At 33.9% G+C, this 20,283-nt stretch overlaps 3 protein-coding genes across 5 annotated transcripts; all 3 read right to left on the bottom strand.

Moving 5' to 3' along the window:
* Positions 1 to 1,459: 1,459 nt before the first annotated feature.
* On the bottom strand, positions 1,460 to 3,232 carry LOC105123735 (uncharacterized). Of its 2 annotated transcripts, none has more exons than XM_011023441.1 (4): positions 2,965 to 3,232; positions 2,400 to 2,660; positions 2,095 to 2,253; positions 1,460 to 1,913 (listed from the first exon to the last, which is right to left on the bottom strand). In XM_011023441.1, the coding sequence occupies exons 1-4, from the start codon at positions 3,127 to 3,129 to the stop codon at positions 1,668 to 1,670; spliced, it is 831 nt and encodes a 276-aa protein (XP_011021743.1). In that variant the 5' UTR covers positions 3,130 to 3,232; the 3' UTR covers positions 1,460 to 1,667. The 2 variants fall into 2 exon arrangements, with proteins under 2 accessions (XP_011021743.1, XP_011021744.1); XM_011023442.1 differs by having other exon boundaries at positions 1,460 to 1,904.
* A 2,817-nt stretch (positions 3,233 to 6,049) lies between these two features.
* POD1 (POLLEN DEFECTIVE IN GUIDANCE-like protein) lies at positions 6,050 to 12,124 on the bottom strand. 2 transcript variants are annotated; one of them, XM_011023438.1, is made up of 11 exons: positions 11,513 to 12,124; positions 11,267 to 11,418; positions 11,049 to 11,152; positions 10,299 to 10,387; positions 10,058 to 10,131; positions 9,109 to 9,259; positions 8,809 to 8,976; positions 8,346 to 8,443; positions 8,110 to 8,232; positions 6,979 to 7,056; positions 6,050 to 6,589 (listed from the first exon to the last, which is right to left on the bottom strand). In XM_011023438.1, exons 1-11 carry the CDS (start codon positions 12,033 to 12,035, stop codon positions 6,383 to 6,385), a joined length of 1,767 nt encoding a protein of 588 aa, XP_011021740.1. In that variant the 5' UTR covers positions 12,036 to 12,124; the 3' UTR covers positions 6,050 to 6,382. The 2 variants fall into 2 exon arrangements, with proteins under 2 accessions (XP_011021740.1, XP_011021742.1); XM_011023440.1 differs by lacking the exons at positions 6,050 to 6,589; positions 6,979 to 7,056 and adding an exon at positions 7,069 to 7,850.
* Positions 12,125 to 16,548: 4,424 nt separating this feature from the next.
* LOC105123733 (putative receptor protein kinase ZmPK1) lies at positions 16,549 to 19,405 on the bottom strand. The gene has a single exon (XM_011023437.1). It carries the CDS (start codon positions 19,212 to 19,214, stop codon positions 16,833 to 16,835), a length of 2,382 nt encoding a protein of 793 aa, XP_011021739.1. The 5' UTR covers positions 19,215 to 19,405; the 3' UTR covers positions 16,549 to 16,832.
* Positions 19,406 to 20,283: the final 878 nt, after the last annotated feature.

The following is a 20,283-nucleotide window of genomic DNA, read 5'->3' as shown; positions in this document are numbered from 1 at the left end:
AATCCAGTAATAGATGGAAGTCAGACATCTTACCAACATTTTGAAAGCAGTATTTTTGTTTTCAGAATTTTGAAAAAGAGTTAATAAACTTGTTTGTTTTGTTTTTCGTTTTTTGAAAAAAAAATCAACAATCATTATCACAAATTTTTAAAACAACCTTTTTTTTTATATTAAAAAAAACCCTTAAACAACCTGTTAGAAAATATGTTTTTGTTATAAAAAATCTAACAATGAAAATAGAAAATGAAAAGCATAAATGATATTAAACGACCTCTAAAGCATCGCATCTACAGTTCACATGACCGCCACTCTTTCCGCGTTTTGATCTGATTTAGAGAAAGTGCATAAAGATCAAGGCATGCATCCTCGTGGCTGTATTTCTTCATGGTAGACGAGTCTGAAATTAAGAACTTGCACTTTTCTGGTCCTGTCTGAGATCCTAAACGAAGCAAAAACCAAAAAGATTTAACTGTTTACATTGCTATAGGTCAAAAGATGTCACAGCACTGCACTCATGCCAGGAACAAGAAAAGAAAAAAAGGATTGAACTGTTTCGTGATGCCTAAGATGTCCAAGAACAAAAGATGGTCATTGTGAAACAAAAAGATGCACTCACGCTTAGTAAGGACAAAAGCTACCAATCTCACTGACCAGGTTCAAACCTCCAAAGCTCGTCACATGGAACTCCCCAAAATAATACCCAATTTTTTATTTTTTTGTATCAAAAGATGGCCACACATTCCTCTGCAGTATGCATGCACATCAAAACATGACAAATTCCCCATGGATTTTCTATAACAAGGTGAGTACAAAACGCAAGAGCACGACATGAGCGTATAGTCATGTGCCTACCCAAGAAAAAAAGAGAGGAAAAGATCTGGGCATCCATGTGCAACATGCTCATAGATGTACCTATTTAGTTATTTCAAGGCTTGGCCACCTGCTTACGAACTATTCTGGCGGCTCTTTTTGTCAGCCACTTTCTTGAAGATAACAGCATTTAACAAAACATCGCTCCCATAATGCAAGGAGAGGGTCCCAATTAGACATATTGGACAAACTGCTAAGAACCAAGCTGAAATAGTTTATCTATACCGGTTTCGACACAGATTGAGGCCAACCTATCGATCTTTGACGGCCTAACAAATTAGAGAAAAGCAACCACATGCATGCCAACAAATTTAGAAACATTCCCATCAAGAACAGAGACCCCAAGTGGAATCACTTCATAATGACGCATACATATAACTAATGTTTCTTACTCTATCCTGTTTTACTAAAATTACTACAGACAAAGATTATAGAACTAATTAGTCATAATAGAACCACCTAGACTCTTCAGCATAGATACAAATTAAAGATTTGCTAAGTTTTTCTTCATTATTTCTATATAACCGACACAAACACGCGAGCTATGCAACCTAAAGTGAACTCCCCCCCCCCCCCCCCCCCCCCCCCCCCTTATTGTTGGCTCTTCATCTTGACTAACATAATTTTTACCTCCAAATGGGGGGCTACTGGGGAGTAATTTGTTCTGAAAGGCTATTTATGGATTAATATAACTGTGATCTTAATAATTAAATACCTTAATATGAACAACAAGTGTATGTATATATATATAGAGAGAAATATGATTTGTGGAAAAAGAAACATGTTTATTGTTTTGCCTAACAGAGGGGAGCCCTACGTGGGACGCCTTTTCTCTTGTGCAATTGTCTTCTTGGTTTCAAAGCTGAATTGATCCAACCTTGAGTATCCTCAGACATATCAGTCAAGGAAAGTGACGATTCGTTCTCACTTGAATGCCTTTCTGCACTGCAGTTTTCCTTCCAGGAGAGGTCAGGAAATTCCTGAATTGAGAAGGGGATGATTTTGTGGCTCTGATCTTTAAGCTCCACTGAAACCTGAAAATACTATCAGAAATTACTTTTAGGGGTGTTACTCAGAGATTTTGAGGAAGGCAAGGCACCTGTAAGAATAGAGGAGGCAACTTCGATACAAATTGAATCTTATTGGTTTTTTTTTTAAAAAAAAAACAAAAACATAAAGGAAGAAATAAAATGATGTTGAGATTATGAGGCTAATCTTGGTTACCTTGCATGCAATAGAGCAGAAGCGATTGGGGACATCTTGTAGATATCTTGCACATGCTTCACAAGAAGCACCAAGCTTCGCTTTCGTGGATGGCCTTGCGTCTTTAGGCTGAGGCCGTGGTTTCAGATGAATAGCCTTTTCACCATTGATCTTGTAAGTCTGCCGAATCAAATTGGTTTTCCGTAGGAAACCATAATCAATCATTTGCAAATAAAACTTTATGACAACAAAATAATAAAAATAACAAAAAACTGGAGGATCCAAATAAAAAATCTTTGCTCTTAATATTAATATTAAATAAAAACCTGAATTTTAGAACAGTCAATATGTTTTTGAATCTCTTGAAGGCGAACAACATCATGATAAACATATTTGCAGATCTGAAATTGTCGATGAAGAAAATGAGATTCCATACAATGTCGACAGCACCCAACTCTGCAATCGATGCAAAACACATTTTTCTCGTTCTTTCTGTGTTCTTGATGCAGACCACAAGAATCAAAGAACTCGCTATGGAAAAGATTGCTGAGCCAATTTGTGTTCTTTACATAAAGTTTGCAACCTACCTGCGACATTACAGAACATCAAAAACTACTTCATGGATAATTCAATTCAACAACTGAGTAATTGCAGTAATTCGATCACAAATAGATAAAAAAGAGTATCGACAACTCAAGTCAAATTACAGTTTTCTGAAATCAGTTCCAATCAACAAGAACAGACACCAGCGTTTCTAATAGTTTTACACATATTACCAGTCAAAGAAACTAAAATGGCTGAAATTTAATAAACACATCAGAGAAACAATCAATCAAACCGAATAAAACCAGTAACAATGATTGAAATCAATCCGAAACGTGGAATTCATACCATTTCTTCTGCTTCGAGATTGAATTGTTGTTGTTGGATTGAAAGACAGTTAAACACAGTGAAAACCAAGAATTTGCAAACAGGGGCTGTGAAAAAATGAGCAAAAGAAGAGAATGAAAAGCATTTATAAAATATGAAAGGCTTGTCCCGGTATGAACGAGGCATGTAAAAGACAAATTCAGGAAAAAAAATTCAAAAAGGAAAGAGAAATCGCTGTGGATATTGTTTACTGCTGCTTAGCACAGAAGTGGCCTACCAGCGGCGGGAATGTGATGTATGTATCTGCCTGACATGATAATGGATACCTATTAATCGTATTTCTATTTTATTCGTATTGTACTTTAAAAACTATTTATATATAAATATCATTTGTTATTTAATATGTGTATTAAATGGTAAGTTATAAATGTCGAATATGTATTATATTATCTGTGCGTATATATAATACAAATTTACATATTTTTTGAAACAGGCTAGAAATTGATTTCGACTTGTTATTTATCACTGTTATTTATTTGGTAACTTAATTATTAAAAAAAAACCTTGTTTATTTAGATTATTAAGATTAGTATTTATTATATTGGAATCAAATAATCATTTACAGTAAAGTGTAAATGTGAAGTAACATAAAATCTCAGAGTACAAAAGATAACCAGTTGTGAAGCCATGAAATGGCAATCAGCTTGCCCATGCTGCAGACAATGCCACGCATTTGTTTTTGCCCTAGAAAATTAATGATACCAATAATATATGGGGTGTTATGCTCACTGGCATGATCCTTTCATTGACCTATTTATTTTATGTTAAACTTTCCATTTCATTACAATCAAATTAGTTACTCAGTTGATGTAAGAAATAGATTGTTTGAAAACGACATTTAATCTCAGTCAACATGCAATTTTCAATAAAATCCATATTTTAAGTTTATTATTAAAGAATATGTTCAAAAGCTTTGGACAAATGAAAATCGCTTTCATATTTTATTATTTGCAAAGGATTTTCTAAAATATGCCATGAGAGGGGAATTTTGAAGTTTCAAATTTCTTATAGTATCATTATCAGCCCATAGAAAACGGGATAATTAATTAATTAATTGTTGATGACAAGAACCGAGGATCTTAAGAACTTTTTTCCTTGAAGAATATATAATTTTGTTATTATATTTGAATTATTTTTATGTATTGATATTAAGAATAACTTTTAAAAATAAAAAAAATATTATTTTAATATATTTTTAAATAAAAAATAACCTCTACATTATGTACGTATTCCATGATGATTAAACGACTGTCATGGGGTGAAAAAGAAATCTCGGGGGCTTGACAAAAAGAGGCCGGGTTTTCTCGAGCCTCACTTTTATTTTATCCAATAAGTCAGCATTTTCCAAGCTGCAAGCCAATTATTTATCATCAATCATGGAAAGGTGAACGCTTATACTGCCCTTTGAATCGTGGCGGAAAAGAGAGAATAAACTACAGGGACTCTCGGAGACTTGTTTGTTTTTTATGTAGAAGTTTTACAAAATTTAAAAATAAAATTGTTTAAAATTAATATTTTATTATTATTTATTTTAAAAATAAAATTGTTTATAATTAATATTTTTTTATATGTTAATATTAAAAATAAATTTTAAAAAATATATTATTTTCGTATATTTTTCAATAAAAATTATTTTGAAAAATAATTAGTATTGCAGTGTAAAATACTACGGGTCTTCCTGTGAAAAGGTAATTATATGGGAAGGTGTATAAATAAAGGAATTCCCTATATTTGCTCCGAAATTGTTTAAGTCTGGATTTATCTGTGATTGATAATAAAATTACAAAGGAAAATTAAAAAATAAAATAAAATTGATGGTTAGCGATTCGTTGAGTTTTTTCCCGATAGAGAAGGCAGCTGACAGCTTGTATTTATTATTATCGTTTTTGCCTACTCTTTATTTATCACCCCATATTAGATCCTTGGAAGATATCACATTGTTTTCCACAGAAATCTCGCTGTATATCTCCTTTTCCCACCCTGCAAAGTCAATACATTGGTTTGACAGAAATTTTATAGAACTCGAACGGAACTTGAATTCTAATGAATCGACGCTTCGGTCAATTCGGTTCTAATCTCATTGATTCTACAAAAGTTTTACGGTGCTAAGATATAATTAGTGATTAAGAGAGAATAAAATATATGATTTATCAGAAGATAATAAAAATATTACCATCTTGTATTTATCTGTTCTAATTATATCTATTTATTTTTATAAAGTGAGTTTAGATAACTAATATATGACATTAAATATAGCTTGAAAATCATAAAATTTCTCTTGACTTCAGCTTGAAAAATCACTTCGACGGTCAAATTAATAAATTATACAAACTGACGATATGACTAGTTAAATCAATTTGCCCAATTACTTTCTTTCTTTTTATTTTTATAAAATTTATTATACTGCAATTCAAATAAAATAAAATGATAATTATTTTTTAAACTTCAATATGCTACAGAGCTACTACGATATCCATACTAACCAAAAAGCACATACAAAGTTTATGGAGATGCATGCGTCGTACACGCATATAATATTCAAATTCATACACGTAAGGTTGGGGGTTCAATTGAGGGTCCTAAGAGGTTGATTCAGGTGGTCAACTTTTTGAGAGATTTCCAATTTATATAAAAAAGAAAGAGAGTGAAGAAAAAATGGTTTTCGATTTCCTCCAAACATGATTGCTAATGAGTTTTCTTGTTTATCAACAATCGTTGGTCCGAATGATAGGATGCTCCGTCCAGGGGTGGCTGGCAGGGGGGGCCCTAATTTGCCCCTCCAAACCTAAAATCCTAGCTCCTCCCAGACTCCATCCAATTGAGACAAGTAAGTGGTAAGCGGCATGCTACGTGATTTGTAATGGGCAAAACGTGTTCGATTTCGTAGGGTAGAATCCAGGTTTCAAACCTCAACACCTGATAGGGCAAGCCATCATTGTGAAGTGTAAATGCAAAAAATTGAGTTTTGCTGGAATAAAAAAGAGAGATCAATAATCCTACAACTAAAGATAACAATGAAAATAGAAAACAGACGAAACGGAGAGAATGAGACAAATTTCTTTTCTTCTTTTAATTACTGGATATTCAATAAATTTGGTGTAATTCTGATCCTTTGTAATGTTTCGTATAACGCACTAAATGATGTTTCTTCTAGACAAAATTGAAGGAAAGACCCTTGTGAAAGTTGAAATTGAACCGAAACAGCGGGGCGGCTGTTGCAACTTAATCCCCCTCCTGGAGATTTAATTCACTGTTACGTTTCCAGCAACTGGAACCAACCGCCTCCATCTGTTGCCAATGGAAGCCTTCTCCATCCATGTGATGTAGAACCTCATTAAATCTTATGTGTGTGTAATGAGATCTGTTTCTTTTATCAGAATTAATCATTGTGAATACGTTTTTTCCTCCTTCGGCACCTTTCGACGTACCAATTGGCATGCTTTTGGAGGCCCATGCCAACCATCACCTTCAGGCTTGTGAGCATAACATAGGTCAAGGCAGACAAGAAAAGGATCCAAAAAAGCCTCCACGGAAGGGGACTGGGGGGGAGGTGAGCAGAATATACTGGAGTCAGAACTCGGATAACCTGAAACCCAGAAGATAAATCCCTTACACCTAAAATCTTCAGCCTCAAATCAAAAAATAGATTAAACACAATACAGAAAACCATTTTGGATTCTCATATTGTTGACAAGAAGTAGAATTCCACAAAGCAAGAATATTCTCATTTAGCAGCCCAATTAGAGGATTTAGTCAAAAGCCATTGACTGTTCGTATTTTGAATGCAGAATATCTTGTTCTGTTAAATAAGGCCCTTCCCTGCAAACACAGAAATCATATAGCCCTACTGAATATTATTAAAAGCCTTCGTTATCAAAGGCATTTCAAGAATGTCAGCTCCTTGTATCGAGGGGGGTACCCTAAGGAGTGCCCACAACAGCAGCTACAAGTGCAAAAATATTTACAAGTGCTTACCACACACGCTGGAGCCAAAGGAATGAATGTAAGAGTTCTCTTTCTACTTTCTGTATTCTCTGTTTGAATGTTCAGTGTCTGTAGCAAAACAAAAGAAACTAATAAATCACCAAGTTCAAGTTTACAACACGAACAGAACTCCAAGAATAATGAGAGAACAGATTTTAACGCCCTAAAGTTCAAAGTGCAAGAACTTTAAGTGCTTCTTAAACCAAACCAAAACTAATTGACGTTTTATAATGAACTAAGACTTTAGTGCTTATGTATTTTATTTCCCGCTCCAGCACATCTATCGGGTTTTGATTTGAGTGCAAGGACTAAAGTTTAACCCTGCCAGAATCTCAAGGACTACAAAACAAATCATTCTTCAAACAATTCAGGAAATTCCTGAATAATGTTTCCTCCAGATTTAGGGGTTATGATGATGAACGTTACCAAACATTCACAGCTGGATCCATATCTCCTTGAGGAAATCCAACAGCATTATCCATCAAGATCTCCAACTTCATTCCTCTCCATGACTATCCATTTGGATTTTCTCAGAACCCACACCCCAAATTTAAGTTTTAAATACTAAAATCCACGTTCCAAAGTAAAATTATGAATATCACAGGAAATTTAGTAAGACCAGGTGTGGCAAAGAAAGCAAGGGGGAGATGGACAGCTAAAGGAAAACGCATGGTGATCATGGTGCTTAAGAATTTTTGCCTGTTTTCCCTTTAGATAGTTTACAGGATAGTTTATAAACTCACAGAGCATGGACCCTTCACATACATTTCAATAATCTTGACTGTAATGTAGACTACCTAGTCACGAGTCATGGGACCGATAATGACCAAAACTAGTGAAATGGTATTTGGCATTTCCTTCACCTGAAGTGGTTAAAAATTACAAGCAATAATATAAGAATTCTGTTTGCAATTACTGAATGAAGTTAACAGAAGGAATGATTTAACAGACCAGCATAGTTTAGCAACAGATTGCTTCAATTGACACTTCAGGTGGAATACTTGACACAAATGAATAAAGTTAAAGTGCGTAGAGTGCTTTCTACATAAGCACAACTCTTAAATCCATAAATTACTTATTAGAAGGACAGAGGAATAAGGCTACAATATATAAAGTAAATACCTGGTTGCAAAGCTCTTCAAGAAATTCAGAGTATACGATAGGCTTCATGTCATTGAATTTGGCAAGGAATGAATGCTTTATGATATCAATTAACATTTCACAGAAAAAAACCATGAGCGCATTCTGCAGAGTTCAAAGAAGATATAATAAGCACAACAAATAAGCCCGGAAGAATCCATTATAAAGTTCTTCCCTTTAAGGCACAGAGTGCACAGAATCTCTTCTGGTTTACTTACAAGAAGAAAACTCTCAAACCAAGGACCCTCAGCCTCCAGTATATTTTGAGCTAAAACAGCTGATAAGAATGCTGAAATGTGGAATCTCTCTATGGAATCTGGCAGTTAGCAATTGCACAACAAAATTTATGAGACAACACGAACTTCAAAATTGAAAAGAAAATAAAACCTAAACATCAAATGCAAATGTAGGATCATGGATTTAAATGCTGGTCCAGAAACTTCTCAATACAAACATAATTGATGGTTCATGTCTTCAAACAACTCATTCTCAATGTATCAGCTTTTAACTTGCTGGGAAAATAGGCATAATCAAAGACCAAGTCTGATATCAAGCCAATAAATCATCACATTTAATATCTAAAATCGACAGCAAGCAGAATGTTAACTGGTCAAAGATGACACAGTTTCATTCACCATTAAGAAGGACCATAAATAGAGAAGTACAAATAAGCAAACTCACCAGAGTACACCAAACTGTGAATGTTATCTTTGCTGAAACGTTTGAAGACATTGCTTTTTATCTCAGCAAAGTTATTGGATACCAGCAAAGCCAGCAAAGCATTATTGTGAGCAACGATACAAGTTGATAGAGTAATTGCCTGAGCCAATAAAATGAAAGAATGAAGAAGTACGAATAGTCAAGGAGCCAAAGAGAAACCTCAGCATGTCAGTGGACTTTTCTTTTTCTGGAAAATATATCCAAGCCATTGTTAAAACAAAAATAAAATGAATAAATAGACAAAATCAAGAAAAAGGATATTTGAAAAAGCCATAGCTAAAGCTTGATCAGAGATAAATCGCAAAATCCAGAATCTCATATTTTCTGATGAACAATTTGCAAGCCCTTCTGAAGAATTGAATAGAGCCTGCAGTACATCTCCACCAAAGCTCTGACACAGTTTATCGAATATCTGTATTGAGGATAAAAAATATGTTTCCATGATTCCAGACAAATTATTAAAATCAATTCAGGACACTTCACAATCTCCAAAAGTAATGTTAAAGGAACACTTGTCATCCAATGGTCAATTAAAACACAATTCCATTGAGATATGGTGATATGACTAATCTGGGACAGAAGAAGATATGGTTATGGATAAAAAGCCTATAAAACCATCGACATCCAAAATTTATCCATGGCCAAAACATGAATAACAAATAAAACAAAAACCAATGAAAAAATTCAGGAGTCATTTATAAAACTGCTCCTGAATTTCAATATTGACATTGGTTTCAATTCCACCATTGAAATTCTGCTAGGAGTCGGGTACAGGTCACATGGGGCTTCAAATATCAAGAAAGCTTCTAATGCTGTAGAATGTTGGAACAATTTCAGGCGCTTTCCTTTTAGATAATAACCACTATAAAAGAAAGATGTTTCTGTCTGGCCCACCCAACATTGGAGTTCTAAATCCACCCCCACTAGAGCTGATCAAGTCATACACTGATCCAAAAGTCTTTTAAAATGTTTTTTTTTTTTTTAATCTTTTTGAAAGAGCAGGCATTTAAATAACATGTTGACAAAGCACTAGCAAATCCTAAGAGAAGAAAAATGTATTTCATTTATCAAGCTGCATTTCCAAATCAAGAAAGAATATACTTTTTCAGTTATATATTAATCTACTTCAAGGACACCAACATTAATCTCCACAAGTGACTCAAAAATATGAACAGTTACCAATTCTCAGGTTAGTTTAGTTTATTCTCACCTCCAAAACATTGTAAACCACATAGAGTTTGATTGTTCCTTGGCCACGAATCATGTGATATATTAAGCTGATATCTGAGGTAGCGGGGATAAAATAATAAAAAAAGAGGAAATGGTACTTTCAATGCCAAAATCCTGTAACACAGGTATGATAAATTCTAACTCTAATTCAGTGGTCACATCATTCGTCCACAGACTAGTTAATATTGCAATCATGCATATCACAATATATTCTTCAGTACCTATTTGTCCCAAAAGTACAACACCAGAAGCCAATACAATAAAGCAACCAATATCAGAAAGCTCTGCTGCAGAAGGCTTCTTGAACTGCCTGCCACAAGCATGATTAGGTTATTTTGTAATTATTACAAGCTACCTCCTGTCCACAGCATTCACAGACAGAGAAATAATTATGCCTCAAGCACATGTTAGTTGGGTTGAGCAAATTATTTTTCAATTTCAAGAGAGCAGAAGTAGTTATTAAACAGCTAAACTGCTATCAAAAGTGAACTTGTGGACCTAACTCTGACTCTTAACTGTGATACGTGATAGTCACCTTTTAACTTCGTAGAAAACCAACACCAATTTTTTGTACCAATAACGAACACTGATAGTTCATGCGAAGAAGCATGTGCTTGGATTGTATTTTTATGATTTAAATCCTTGTTGTTTGTCTTTTGTGACAACATGCACATCAAAGATTCGAAACTTCTTTTCTTTTGAGAGTATTATTTAGTTTGTGCATGGGATTGCAATGTTTGGTATATTTCATTCATAAAAATATTGATTGGACTTAGTATATTGCAGACCCAGGTAAATGATACAGGCAAATGGGATTGGCAAGAAAAAAAAAATATCATCATTCAAATCAACAATTGATAAAATGTTGAGAAAACAGTCAATGTGTAATCAGCTAAATCAAGCATTCGTCTCTCTGCGTGCGGGAAGCATTCAGGTATGTTTACAAGTGAATGTATGAAACCACGACTGACCTGGCACTCCGAAACCTCCAGAGGATCATCAGAATCTTAGTTGGCATAATAGTTAACAGTGATAGAAACGAATCCAGGCATACAAAGAAGCCGACATCGATAAGCTGCAACAACATTGTTGCATTAATTAAGCATGATGCAACTGCAAGGAAAAACTAATTCGCAACAAAATGAACCGAAGCGCAAACAATGGCTTGTGTAAAGCCAATCAGGATTACCAGTTCACATCTCCATGGCAAGCGAAAAATGGTATCATATACTCTCTCCCTTTCTTTCTCACTCCCAGGAGTAGTTGTGCTCCTCAACGAAATTCCTTTATTCATTTCGTCCATAAAGTACTTCACCGGTGACTTCTCCATCGAAAAGAGATCTAACAGGCAAATGCAGCACAAAACCAAAAATAAAAATAAAAATTAACAGCAATAAATTCCAAAAAGCGAATAAATAAGATTGATTGAACTTACAATTAGGATCGTCGGCCATTAGTTTATTCCAATCCAATGATTCCGCCGTCTCCAACTTCGTAACAACACTTCCATTCGGGGGTTCACTTCTCCGCTGCTTCTCCTCCACTGCACTCTCCTCCAACGCATTTTCCTCCATCGCAGTCTCCACTACACCGGAAAAATTGACATTCCTCTGCCTCAACTCCCCGTTCCCGTACACGCGCTGAATCTCCGCCCCTACTTCACTCACCGTACTGCAAACTACGCTCCCGTCGCCGCCTACTATATAACTGTTTTGGATGTTTCCGTTGTCTGTGTGATGCGAATTTTGGACAACTGGGTAGGAATGGGTGATTGAATCTTCGTGGATTGCGGGATGGAGAGGCTTGTGCTTGCGCTTGTGTTTCTTCTTTTTTCGGTAGGGTTTCTCCACTGGATCTGATTGGTAATTGACGGGATATTGGTCTTCTTTTTCTTCATGGGAACTGCTATGGTTTAGAATCTCGAAGGACAGCTTTCTGCCTGAGGATCTCCAAGCCATCAAGAGTTACTCCCGGTCTGAGAGAGAGAAATCTTTCTTTATCGTCGGTTTTTGTATCAGAAGGAATTCAAAACTTGTATGTTTAATTTAGTTTATATATGCACACACAGAAGTGTTATATTTTTATTTTTATTGTGCGCAAAGGGATTGCTTATTGTTTATTTTTATTAGATTTGTTTTTTACGTTTTACAACTCTGTTAAAAATCAGTGAGCGACTATTATAGTGCCAGCTTTTGCTTTTATATGTTTTCAAAGATATGTTCACTTGAAAATGATCAGTGTTTCATAATTATTTGTATATGTTAATCTTAAAAAAAATTAATATACTTTTAAATAAAAAAATTAAAATATATATATATGTTTGCGTTGGGGGGGTTGGTTAAGGTGACAAGTTTAGTTTGATGATCCAACTTTAGGTGATAATACAAAAAAACAAATGATAAAGATATAGATATCCAATGAGATTATTAAGAAAATTATCACTTTTCATGGTAAGTCACATAAATATTTTCCATTTTACATATTTTTAAGTCTTAAAAGAAAATTGAGATTTGATATATCCATTTTCTCCACATAAAAATCACATATTTTAATTTTTTACTTACTTAATCGCATAAATTCAAATAATAACTTAAATGTAAAAGTGTATAGCATTTCACAAAAGGTTTTTTTTTTTTGGCAAAATCAATTCAGTATTTTATTTGTTTTTACATTTTAAAAATATTTTTAAAAAATTAATTTTTTTATTTTTTATTTACTTTAAATTAATAGTTTTTTATATTTTTATGTATTTTGATGTATTAATATCAAAAATAATTTTTTAAAAAATAAAAACATATTTTAATATATTTTTAATTAAAACTCGTAAAAAAAAGTGAAACTTTTCAACGACTTAGTGATGATCTACCTCAAAGTAGCACTACCTCACATGTAATCTAAGCTTGATTTCGATTGAATAGAGATGAATCTGTGCTCTTCCAGGAATGAAATGTAGGAGCAAGTACTGTCTATATAAGATTTTTAGCCAGCTTCTCTACGGGTACATTTTTTCAGGAAAAATAAATGTTGTTATGATATCTGTATTGTTATATTTTTTTCGATAATGATGCGGGTTAATTAATTTATGCACAATATTGTATAATAAATATTTTATATAATTTGTTCATCTAACTGTACGAGCAATTAGTCTTTTTTTCCTTCAAAAGATCCTTAATTTATCATTTACAGTATTTATTTTTTATCTCCCAACCATTTGTATATCAGTTTGTGTTGAATTTTAAGATAATCTTTTTCGGTAAACATCAAATATACTATCAAATTATTGAGGTATTATCACTTTCACATCCAAGTTATTTTCTACAAAAAAAAAAATCATTAAATTATTTTTATTTTTCATGTAATTTTTTTATTAAAATCACTTAATAGAAAATGTTAAGTATCTCTAAAATGACATTATTTTTAATACAAAATGTATAAATTGAATGGAAATATAAATAAGAATTATAGAAATAGATGAAAGTTTTCAATTAATATTTTTAAGAACTTTAAAAATAGAACCAATATAAAAAATAATTTATTGATAATATTAAGACTAATTACACAGTATTATGGTATTTTTTTAGGTTTGTTAGGGAAAAAAATCATTCATAGTAATCATATTCAATTTTAATTTTCAATGAATTTAATGGTTAATATGTATATTTGGTAATGCAAAAAAAATAAAAATATATTAAAATAATTTGTTTATATTATAAAAATAAAAATATATTAAAATAATTTCTTTATATTTTTATTTTGTATAAGTACATCAAAAAAATTAAAAATACTTAAAAAATTAATTTGATACTTTAAAAAAGAAACACAATTAAAAAAACAAGTAAGCTAAACAAATGTTTGGTTTTATTAAAAAAAACACAATTGAAAAAGCACTTTAAAAAGTAAGCTAAACAAATGTTTGGTTTTATATTATAATATATTTTTTAAATTATTTTTTATTTAAAAAAACATTAATTCGATAAAAATTTCAGGTGTTTTAAAATTATTTAAAAGTGAAATTAAAAAATATAAAATCAAATTACTTTTTATTTAAAAAAACATTAATTTGGTAAAAATTTCAAGTGTTTTAAAATGATTTAAAAGTGAAATTAAAAAATATAAAATAATAATATTTTCAATCAAAAAAATATGTTTTAAAAACAATATCAGCAACAATATCAAACACATGAAGGTTAAAAATATATGTTTAAAAAAAAATCAGCAACAATATCAAACACATGAAGGTCTCATCTTGCACTGCAATCTTACCATGTTTTTTAAAATTTTAAAATTTTAGCTTTAAATCAATAATTCTTTGATCATTTTAATATACTAACATTAAAAATTTTAACAATAAAAATATATTATTTTAATATATTTTTAAATAAAAAATACTTTAAAAAATAATATTTATATCTCTGTATATTTTTTAATTTAAAAATATTTTTTAAAGAACAATACTAATTTCAGGTTTTTTAAATAATTTTGAAGTAAAAATTAAAAAATAAAAATTTTAATTAAAAATATTTAAAAACAATACTAATGTCAACATAAAACACACAAGGTCCATTAGCATTGCAATTTTATTGTATTTTTAAATTTTTTTGAATTTTTTATCTTTAAATTAATAATTTTTATTGTATTTTTTAAAAAAAATTGAATTTTTTATCTTTAAATTAATAATTTTTAGTATTTTTTAATGAGTTTAAAATAAAAATATATTATTTTAATATATTTTAAAATAAAAACTACTTTTTAAAAAATAATATCTAAATCACTGTCAGACAGGCTGGAAATACACTACTTTTTTCAAAATAATATATAAATCACTGTCAGACAGGCTGGAAATACTATAGAAGTGTCATTTCCGTTTTCTGAGCTGTAATTCACGGTTAGCCATGTTGCAAGGCACGTGCTCGCAGAGAAATGGAAGAGTGACGACGCCCTAACGAATACTGTAGTGACACGTTTCAATATTCTTCTCTCTTTTCCCCTCTTTTATCGTCCACCATAATTGCATTGTCAGCACTCTTGTAAGCGTAATTACACAGACATCCCTAATTGAAATAATAAATCACGAAACAGTCAAGACACTTTTCAAATATTGCAGGGCCTCGTTTAGTTAGCTCCGGTTCCATGAAGAATGATCAGGAAAGATAATACATCCATACAAGCACACACGAGTGTGAACATGTACGAAGAAATTTATAATCCAATATTTTGGATGCATAACCAATGAAAATCAAAATATAATCTTGAAATATTGGACAACGTGAGCTCATTTTCTGATAAGCTAAAAATCAGTTATAAAGAAACCCATCTAAGTATATTTCATAATAAATATTATAGAGCTTATTGTTGAGCATTACTTTTTTAATCATTCTCGTCTAGTAATCATAAATGAAACGTATAACAACACTACCAAGAAGAAAGTACTGGTATGAAAAGCTTATACACGTCAATCCGGAGAGCAGAGGCTGTGATTATTAATCACAATTCATCGGAAAGTATGGGATGTTTTGCAGGTGCTTGATGGAGTCTTTATCCGGTGATTATTGATGCTTATTAGCTGGAAATAGTTGGCATGTTGGTTTCGGTTACCGTAATACCCCACCCAATGTTTAAGATGCATAAGCTCACCAACTGTGGCGGGCAAAGCTCGGGCGATCAAGCTGCGCTGTTCTTAGCAAATTATGATTCGAGATGTGTTTTGGCGATTGATACCTGTAAAACCAGCTGCATGTATTTCGATGATGATTCTATGGAAGGATTCTACGCAACGAGAGGTGTCGATTTGGGGTACTTTCCATAGACAACAGGACCCTACAGCAGTTTCATGGCGCTCCCATTCAGACGGTGGTTTAAACCAGTCATTTAAATAGTTAAACACAATCATTCGATCTTTTCTTTGTACTGTTAGTTGTTTTATTTCAAGTAGTCGGTGGATTGTTTGGGCTTTTAATTGGTTATTTGTTCTATAGACCCCCTGCTATCCTGCTTCCATATTTATCACAAGGATTGCTAGAATGGGAGTAAGTTATGAGGCAGGCACATTCTTCGATCAGCTAGGAAGGCAAGGAGGCCAGAGGAAAAAGTGAACTAGTCTAATTGTCTAGTTTATACCTGCTGCAGAATGCTCAATCAAGTGATCCAAGACTGAAGAGTAAGCTCAAATTTTAGTCTGAGATCTTGCTGAAGAGAAGCTAGCAAAAGTTTATTATTTTAGCTTCTAAAGAACTGATTGCTGGGGAAATTACGTCTGCTGTTTCACTGGTTTTACTTATGAGGAAGTTTCGGCTGCTGATGTTTGGGCTATGGCATGTTTTATTGGTCCTGTGTAGGGTCCTTCCTAATCTTTCCCTTCATTCTGTGAAGGAAATTATTCATGAGGCCAGAAATAACTCGACAGTCTAGCTTTCTTGTTCTCCCTTCACTGTTTCTCATTTATCAAGTAGTATTTGTTGGCCACACAAAAGAAACCAAACCGACTATTCACTTTCTGCAATTTTTACTCTATATGAATCCAAAAAAAAGGCATAATTCTCCATACCCGGCATCACAAAAGCTTGATGAAGCCAAAAGGAAAAAGGAAAAGGAAACAAATTACAAATGGAAAGGCCTGTTATCCTTTACATCAGCCTGGACTGCTTAATAGTCATACGGCATTACTACTTTATAACTACACAACTAGAACACAGAGCAAAGAAGACAAATATAAACCGCATTAACAAAATCAGAAACTTGGATCAATCATTAATACATTAGTCTTCTAGGAAGAAGATGGTAGGTTTCGTTGGTTCAGTGATTTCCACGGTTCCTTCGAGCATCTTAGCAACCTTTCCCATTGACGGCCTCATGTCTGGCCTATCCTGAAGGCACCACATTGCTGTCTTCACCATCCTATCTACCATATCAAAATGCACTCTACTATCATAACAGTGCTTAATCTGTCGGTCCAAAATGTCCTCTACCTTCATTTCCTTGAACACTTTGTCAAATGCCCACCTAGGAAAATACCAATCCTCACTGTCCATCAAAGAACCTTGCGTCTCGAAATTTCTAGACCCAGTTACGATTTCTAGCAACACCATCCCAAAACTGTAGACATCAGCCTTGGGAGTGATTGGATCGCTCTTAATCCATTCTGGTGCCATGTACCCACGAGTACCCCTGATTCGAGACATGCTCACCATATCTTCTTTTTTCCTCAACTTGGCCAACCCAAAATCTGAGATCTTTGGGCAAAAATCATCACCTAAAAGTATATTTTCCGGCTTAATATCACAATGCAACACCCACTCCAAACACTCTTCATGCAAGTATGCGATTGCTCTAGCTACACCAAGTGCAATCCTATATCGGATCCCCCAATCAAGCATCGGCTTTCGCCCATCAATAGCCACCAGACCCATCTCAACCTCGGTCCCTGAAGATGCTACCCGACCCGCAGGGAACAGGTACCTGTCAAGAGAACCATTAGGCACATACTCATAAACTAGAATCCTTTCGCCTTTCTCCGCACAAAAGCCCCAAAGCCTGACCAGATTAAGGTGGTGCATCCTGGCAATAATTGTAACCTCTGCCCAAAACTCAGCATCCCCTCCAGTGACATGTTTCAGGCACTTGACTGCAACAATTCGTTTATCAGGCAGCTCTCCTCTATAAACATCACCAAATCCACCTTTTCCTATAGCATTGGAAAAGTCATTTGTTGCTGCTTTGAGCTCTGCATATGTGAACCTTTTAGGTCCACCAGCAGGCAGGAATTCAAGGCCTAAAGTCTGAGCCATGTCTCTATACTTGATGTATTTCTTCAAAAAAGCCCAAAAGAAAAGAATCCCGGAAATCAGCTCCGCAGCAAATAACGTGCATATTATTGCAATATTTCTGGTTGTGGTGTTGGATTCTTGAGGAGGGAAAGGAAGGCTTATACGAACAGGACATGTGGTGTCCAGCACACGAGTCATACCCGTGAAATTTGTTTCATCTGTTTCAGAACTATCCACACGCAAGAACATGACAACTTCAGTCCCTGGAGACCAGTACCCATATAATAGTCTGTCAAGCTGAAGCACACAGTAACCTTGACCGTCATACTTGAACATAAAACCAAGACAATTAGGATGAGCCAAGCAGTTTGCTCTACAAGTTGTTAGATTTCTGACATTGAGACTTGTCTGATTTGATCCACCACTGAAATTGACATAATCAAGCTGCAAAAACTTGGTGTTGCTAGTGAGTTTCCTTTTCCTCTCACATGCATCTCGACTTGTAGAACTTTGCCTGAATCCAGGGGGGCACACGCAGGACAAGGAATTTGAGCTGTCCGTCAAGCAGATGGCATTAGGCCCGCAAAGCCCGTGAGCTGTACACGATTCTTGCAGTGCTTGCCAAGCAATAAACCATTGGCCAAGGCTTTCATCATAACTGTAAACCCTTAGATTTCCATCATTGTCAAGAGTCAACCTCCGCATCCTGGCAACCCCGTAATCAGCAGAAATGATTGAAACATCATTTCCTTTGTTCACACTCCCATCGCTTTTTAGTTGTGTAAACACATTATCGGAGGTCCAGTAATTATCAGAGTAATTGAAAGACAAAATAGAAGAATTCAAGAACCTGAACTTACCATTTTGTGAGACAAGTTCAGTGCCATTTATAGCCTGGTCGGGCAAGAAAGTATCAGTAGGAAAATTAAAACTCTTCCACTTGTCATAGACAAGACTCCCGTCTTCATTTAAAACAAGCCTGGTTGAGTTAGAATTTGTTGACTTAGGGGCGCCAGGCCACAAGTTTGATCTGCTTGAAGAATCGGTTAAACGTAGCTCGCGAGTCGCTGTGATAACAAGAGAAGCATTGGCAGAGAGTGGAGAATCGTGCTTATTAGCAGACCACACAGTAGTAGTGATGTTTCTTGGCAATTTGTAATACCAAATTGAGAAATTGAAGTGGTTTGAAGAATTGTCCACAGGGTAAAAGCCGGCTGCGAAGGTGGAGTTGGGAGAAAGAAGGATTTTATTTTGCGTCGGAAGCCATGGAGAGTCTGAGGAGGAGAAAGATGTCAGGTTTTGTTGTCGTTGGGATGTTGATGGTGAAGGATTTGATAGCAGAAGGAAAGCAAAGAAGAGAAAGAAGGGAGCCATTCTTTTCCTTTCTTTTTTTCCTTTTGGAGTCTGGTTTTGTGATGGCCGTGTGGAGGCAGTGGAACGGACGTATTTTTAAGGCCACCCGCATGGACCGACTTCCGGCGTTGACGCCATGACTCGCTGGCTTATAATGACCTGTATTAATTAACTGTGGGTCTGTTTTTCCTTTCTAATTCCTGGATTTTGCATCATCTCGTGCAAGATTTGATTGGCCTTTGAAAAAGACATGTAGAGACTGATATAACTCCCCTTCAACGTTTGGCAGATTGTAGTAAAATTTTTGAAAGATATTTTTAAAATACAAATATAAACAAGCTCGTAACCAGTTTGGTTGTATTGCTGCTTTTAAATCTGGGTAGATTAATTTAACACCTAATCATCCAATAATTCAAACTATTCCAATTAATTTTAAAAACCAATTTACAAAGTATAAAATATCAAATCAAAATTGTTAAAATCTGACAAAAACATGGGAAAATCTTGCTGGTTGAACCAAGTTTTACTCCAAAAAAAAACAGAGATTGTAACTCGTGGAACTTGAATGTAATATATCTACTTTTAAAAACTAACATTACACGGTTATTACTTCACAGTTTCTTGTTATACACTGATTTCATACTCTAAACTATTTACTCATTGACTGAAACAATCATGTATTAATTGAAACATTATCCTAGTAATCCAGTAATAGAAGTTATCGAGTTTAATAACATTACTTTATACATTAATCTTACAATAAAAAAAAAATATAATGTGATTTGGTACTAACGGTTTGCTTCAATTCGCTAACTAAAGAATTAGCTGATAACTTCGGACCGACCATCTAAAGCATCTCTAATAATTCGACCTTGGAATTTGAGTGTCAACGGAAGGGAAAGGAGAGAAAAATCATCGGTGGCGTCACCAGAGACCAGCTAAACGAGCCCCACTCTTCAGGCGGCTTTGGTTTTACATGTAAGAGAAACTAGTTTTTTTTGTTTTAATTTTTTAGATCAATTTATATGAATTTTAAATAATTTTACAGGCTCTAAAATCAATAATATATAAATTTTTAATAATATCAAGA

Source organism: Populus euphratica, unplaced genomic scaffold, assembly GCF_000495115.2.
Source record: "Populus euphratica unplaced genomic scaffold, PopEup_1.0 scaffold9.1, whole genome shotgun sequence".
NCBI classification, from domain to species: Eukaryota; Viridiplantae; Streptophyta; class Magnoliopsida; order Malpighiales; family Salicaceae; genus Populus; species Populus euphratica.
The sequence above is the reverse complement of the archived record's forward strand: the minus strand, read 5'-3'. Positions and strand labels throughout refer to the sequence as shown.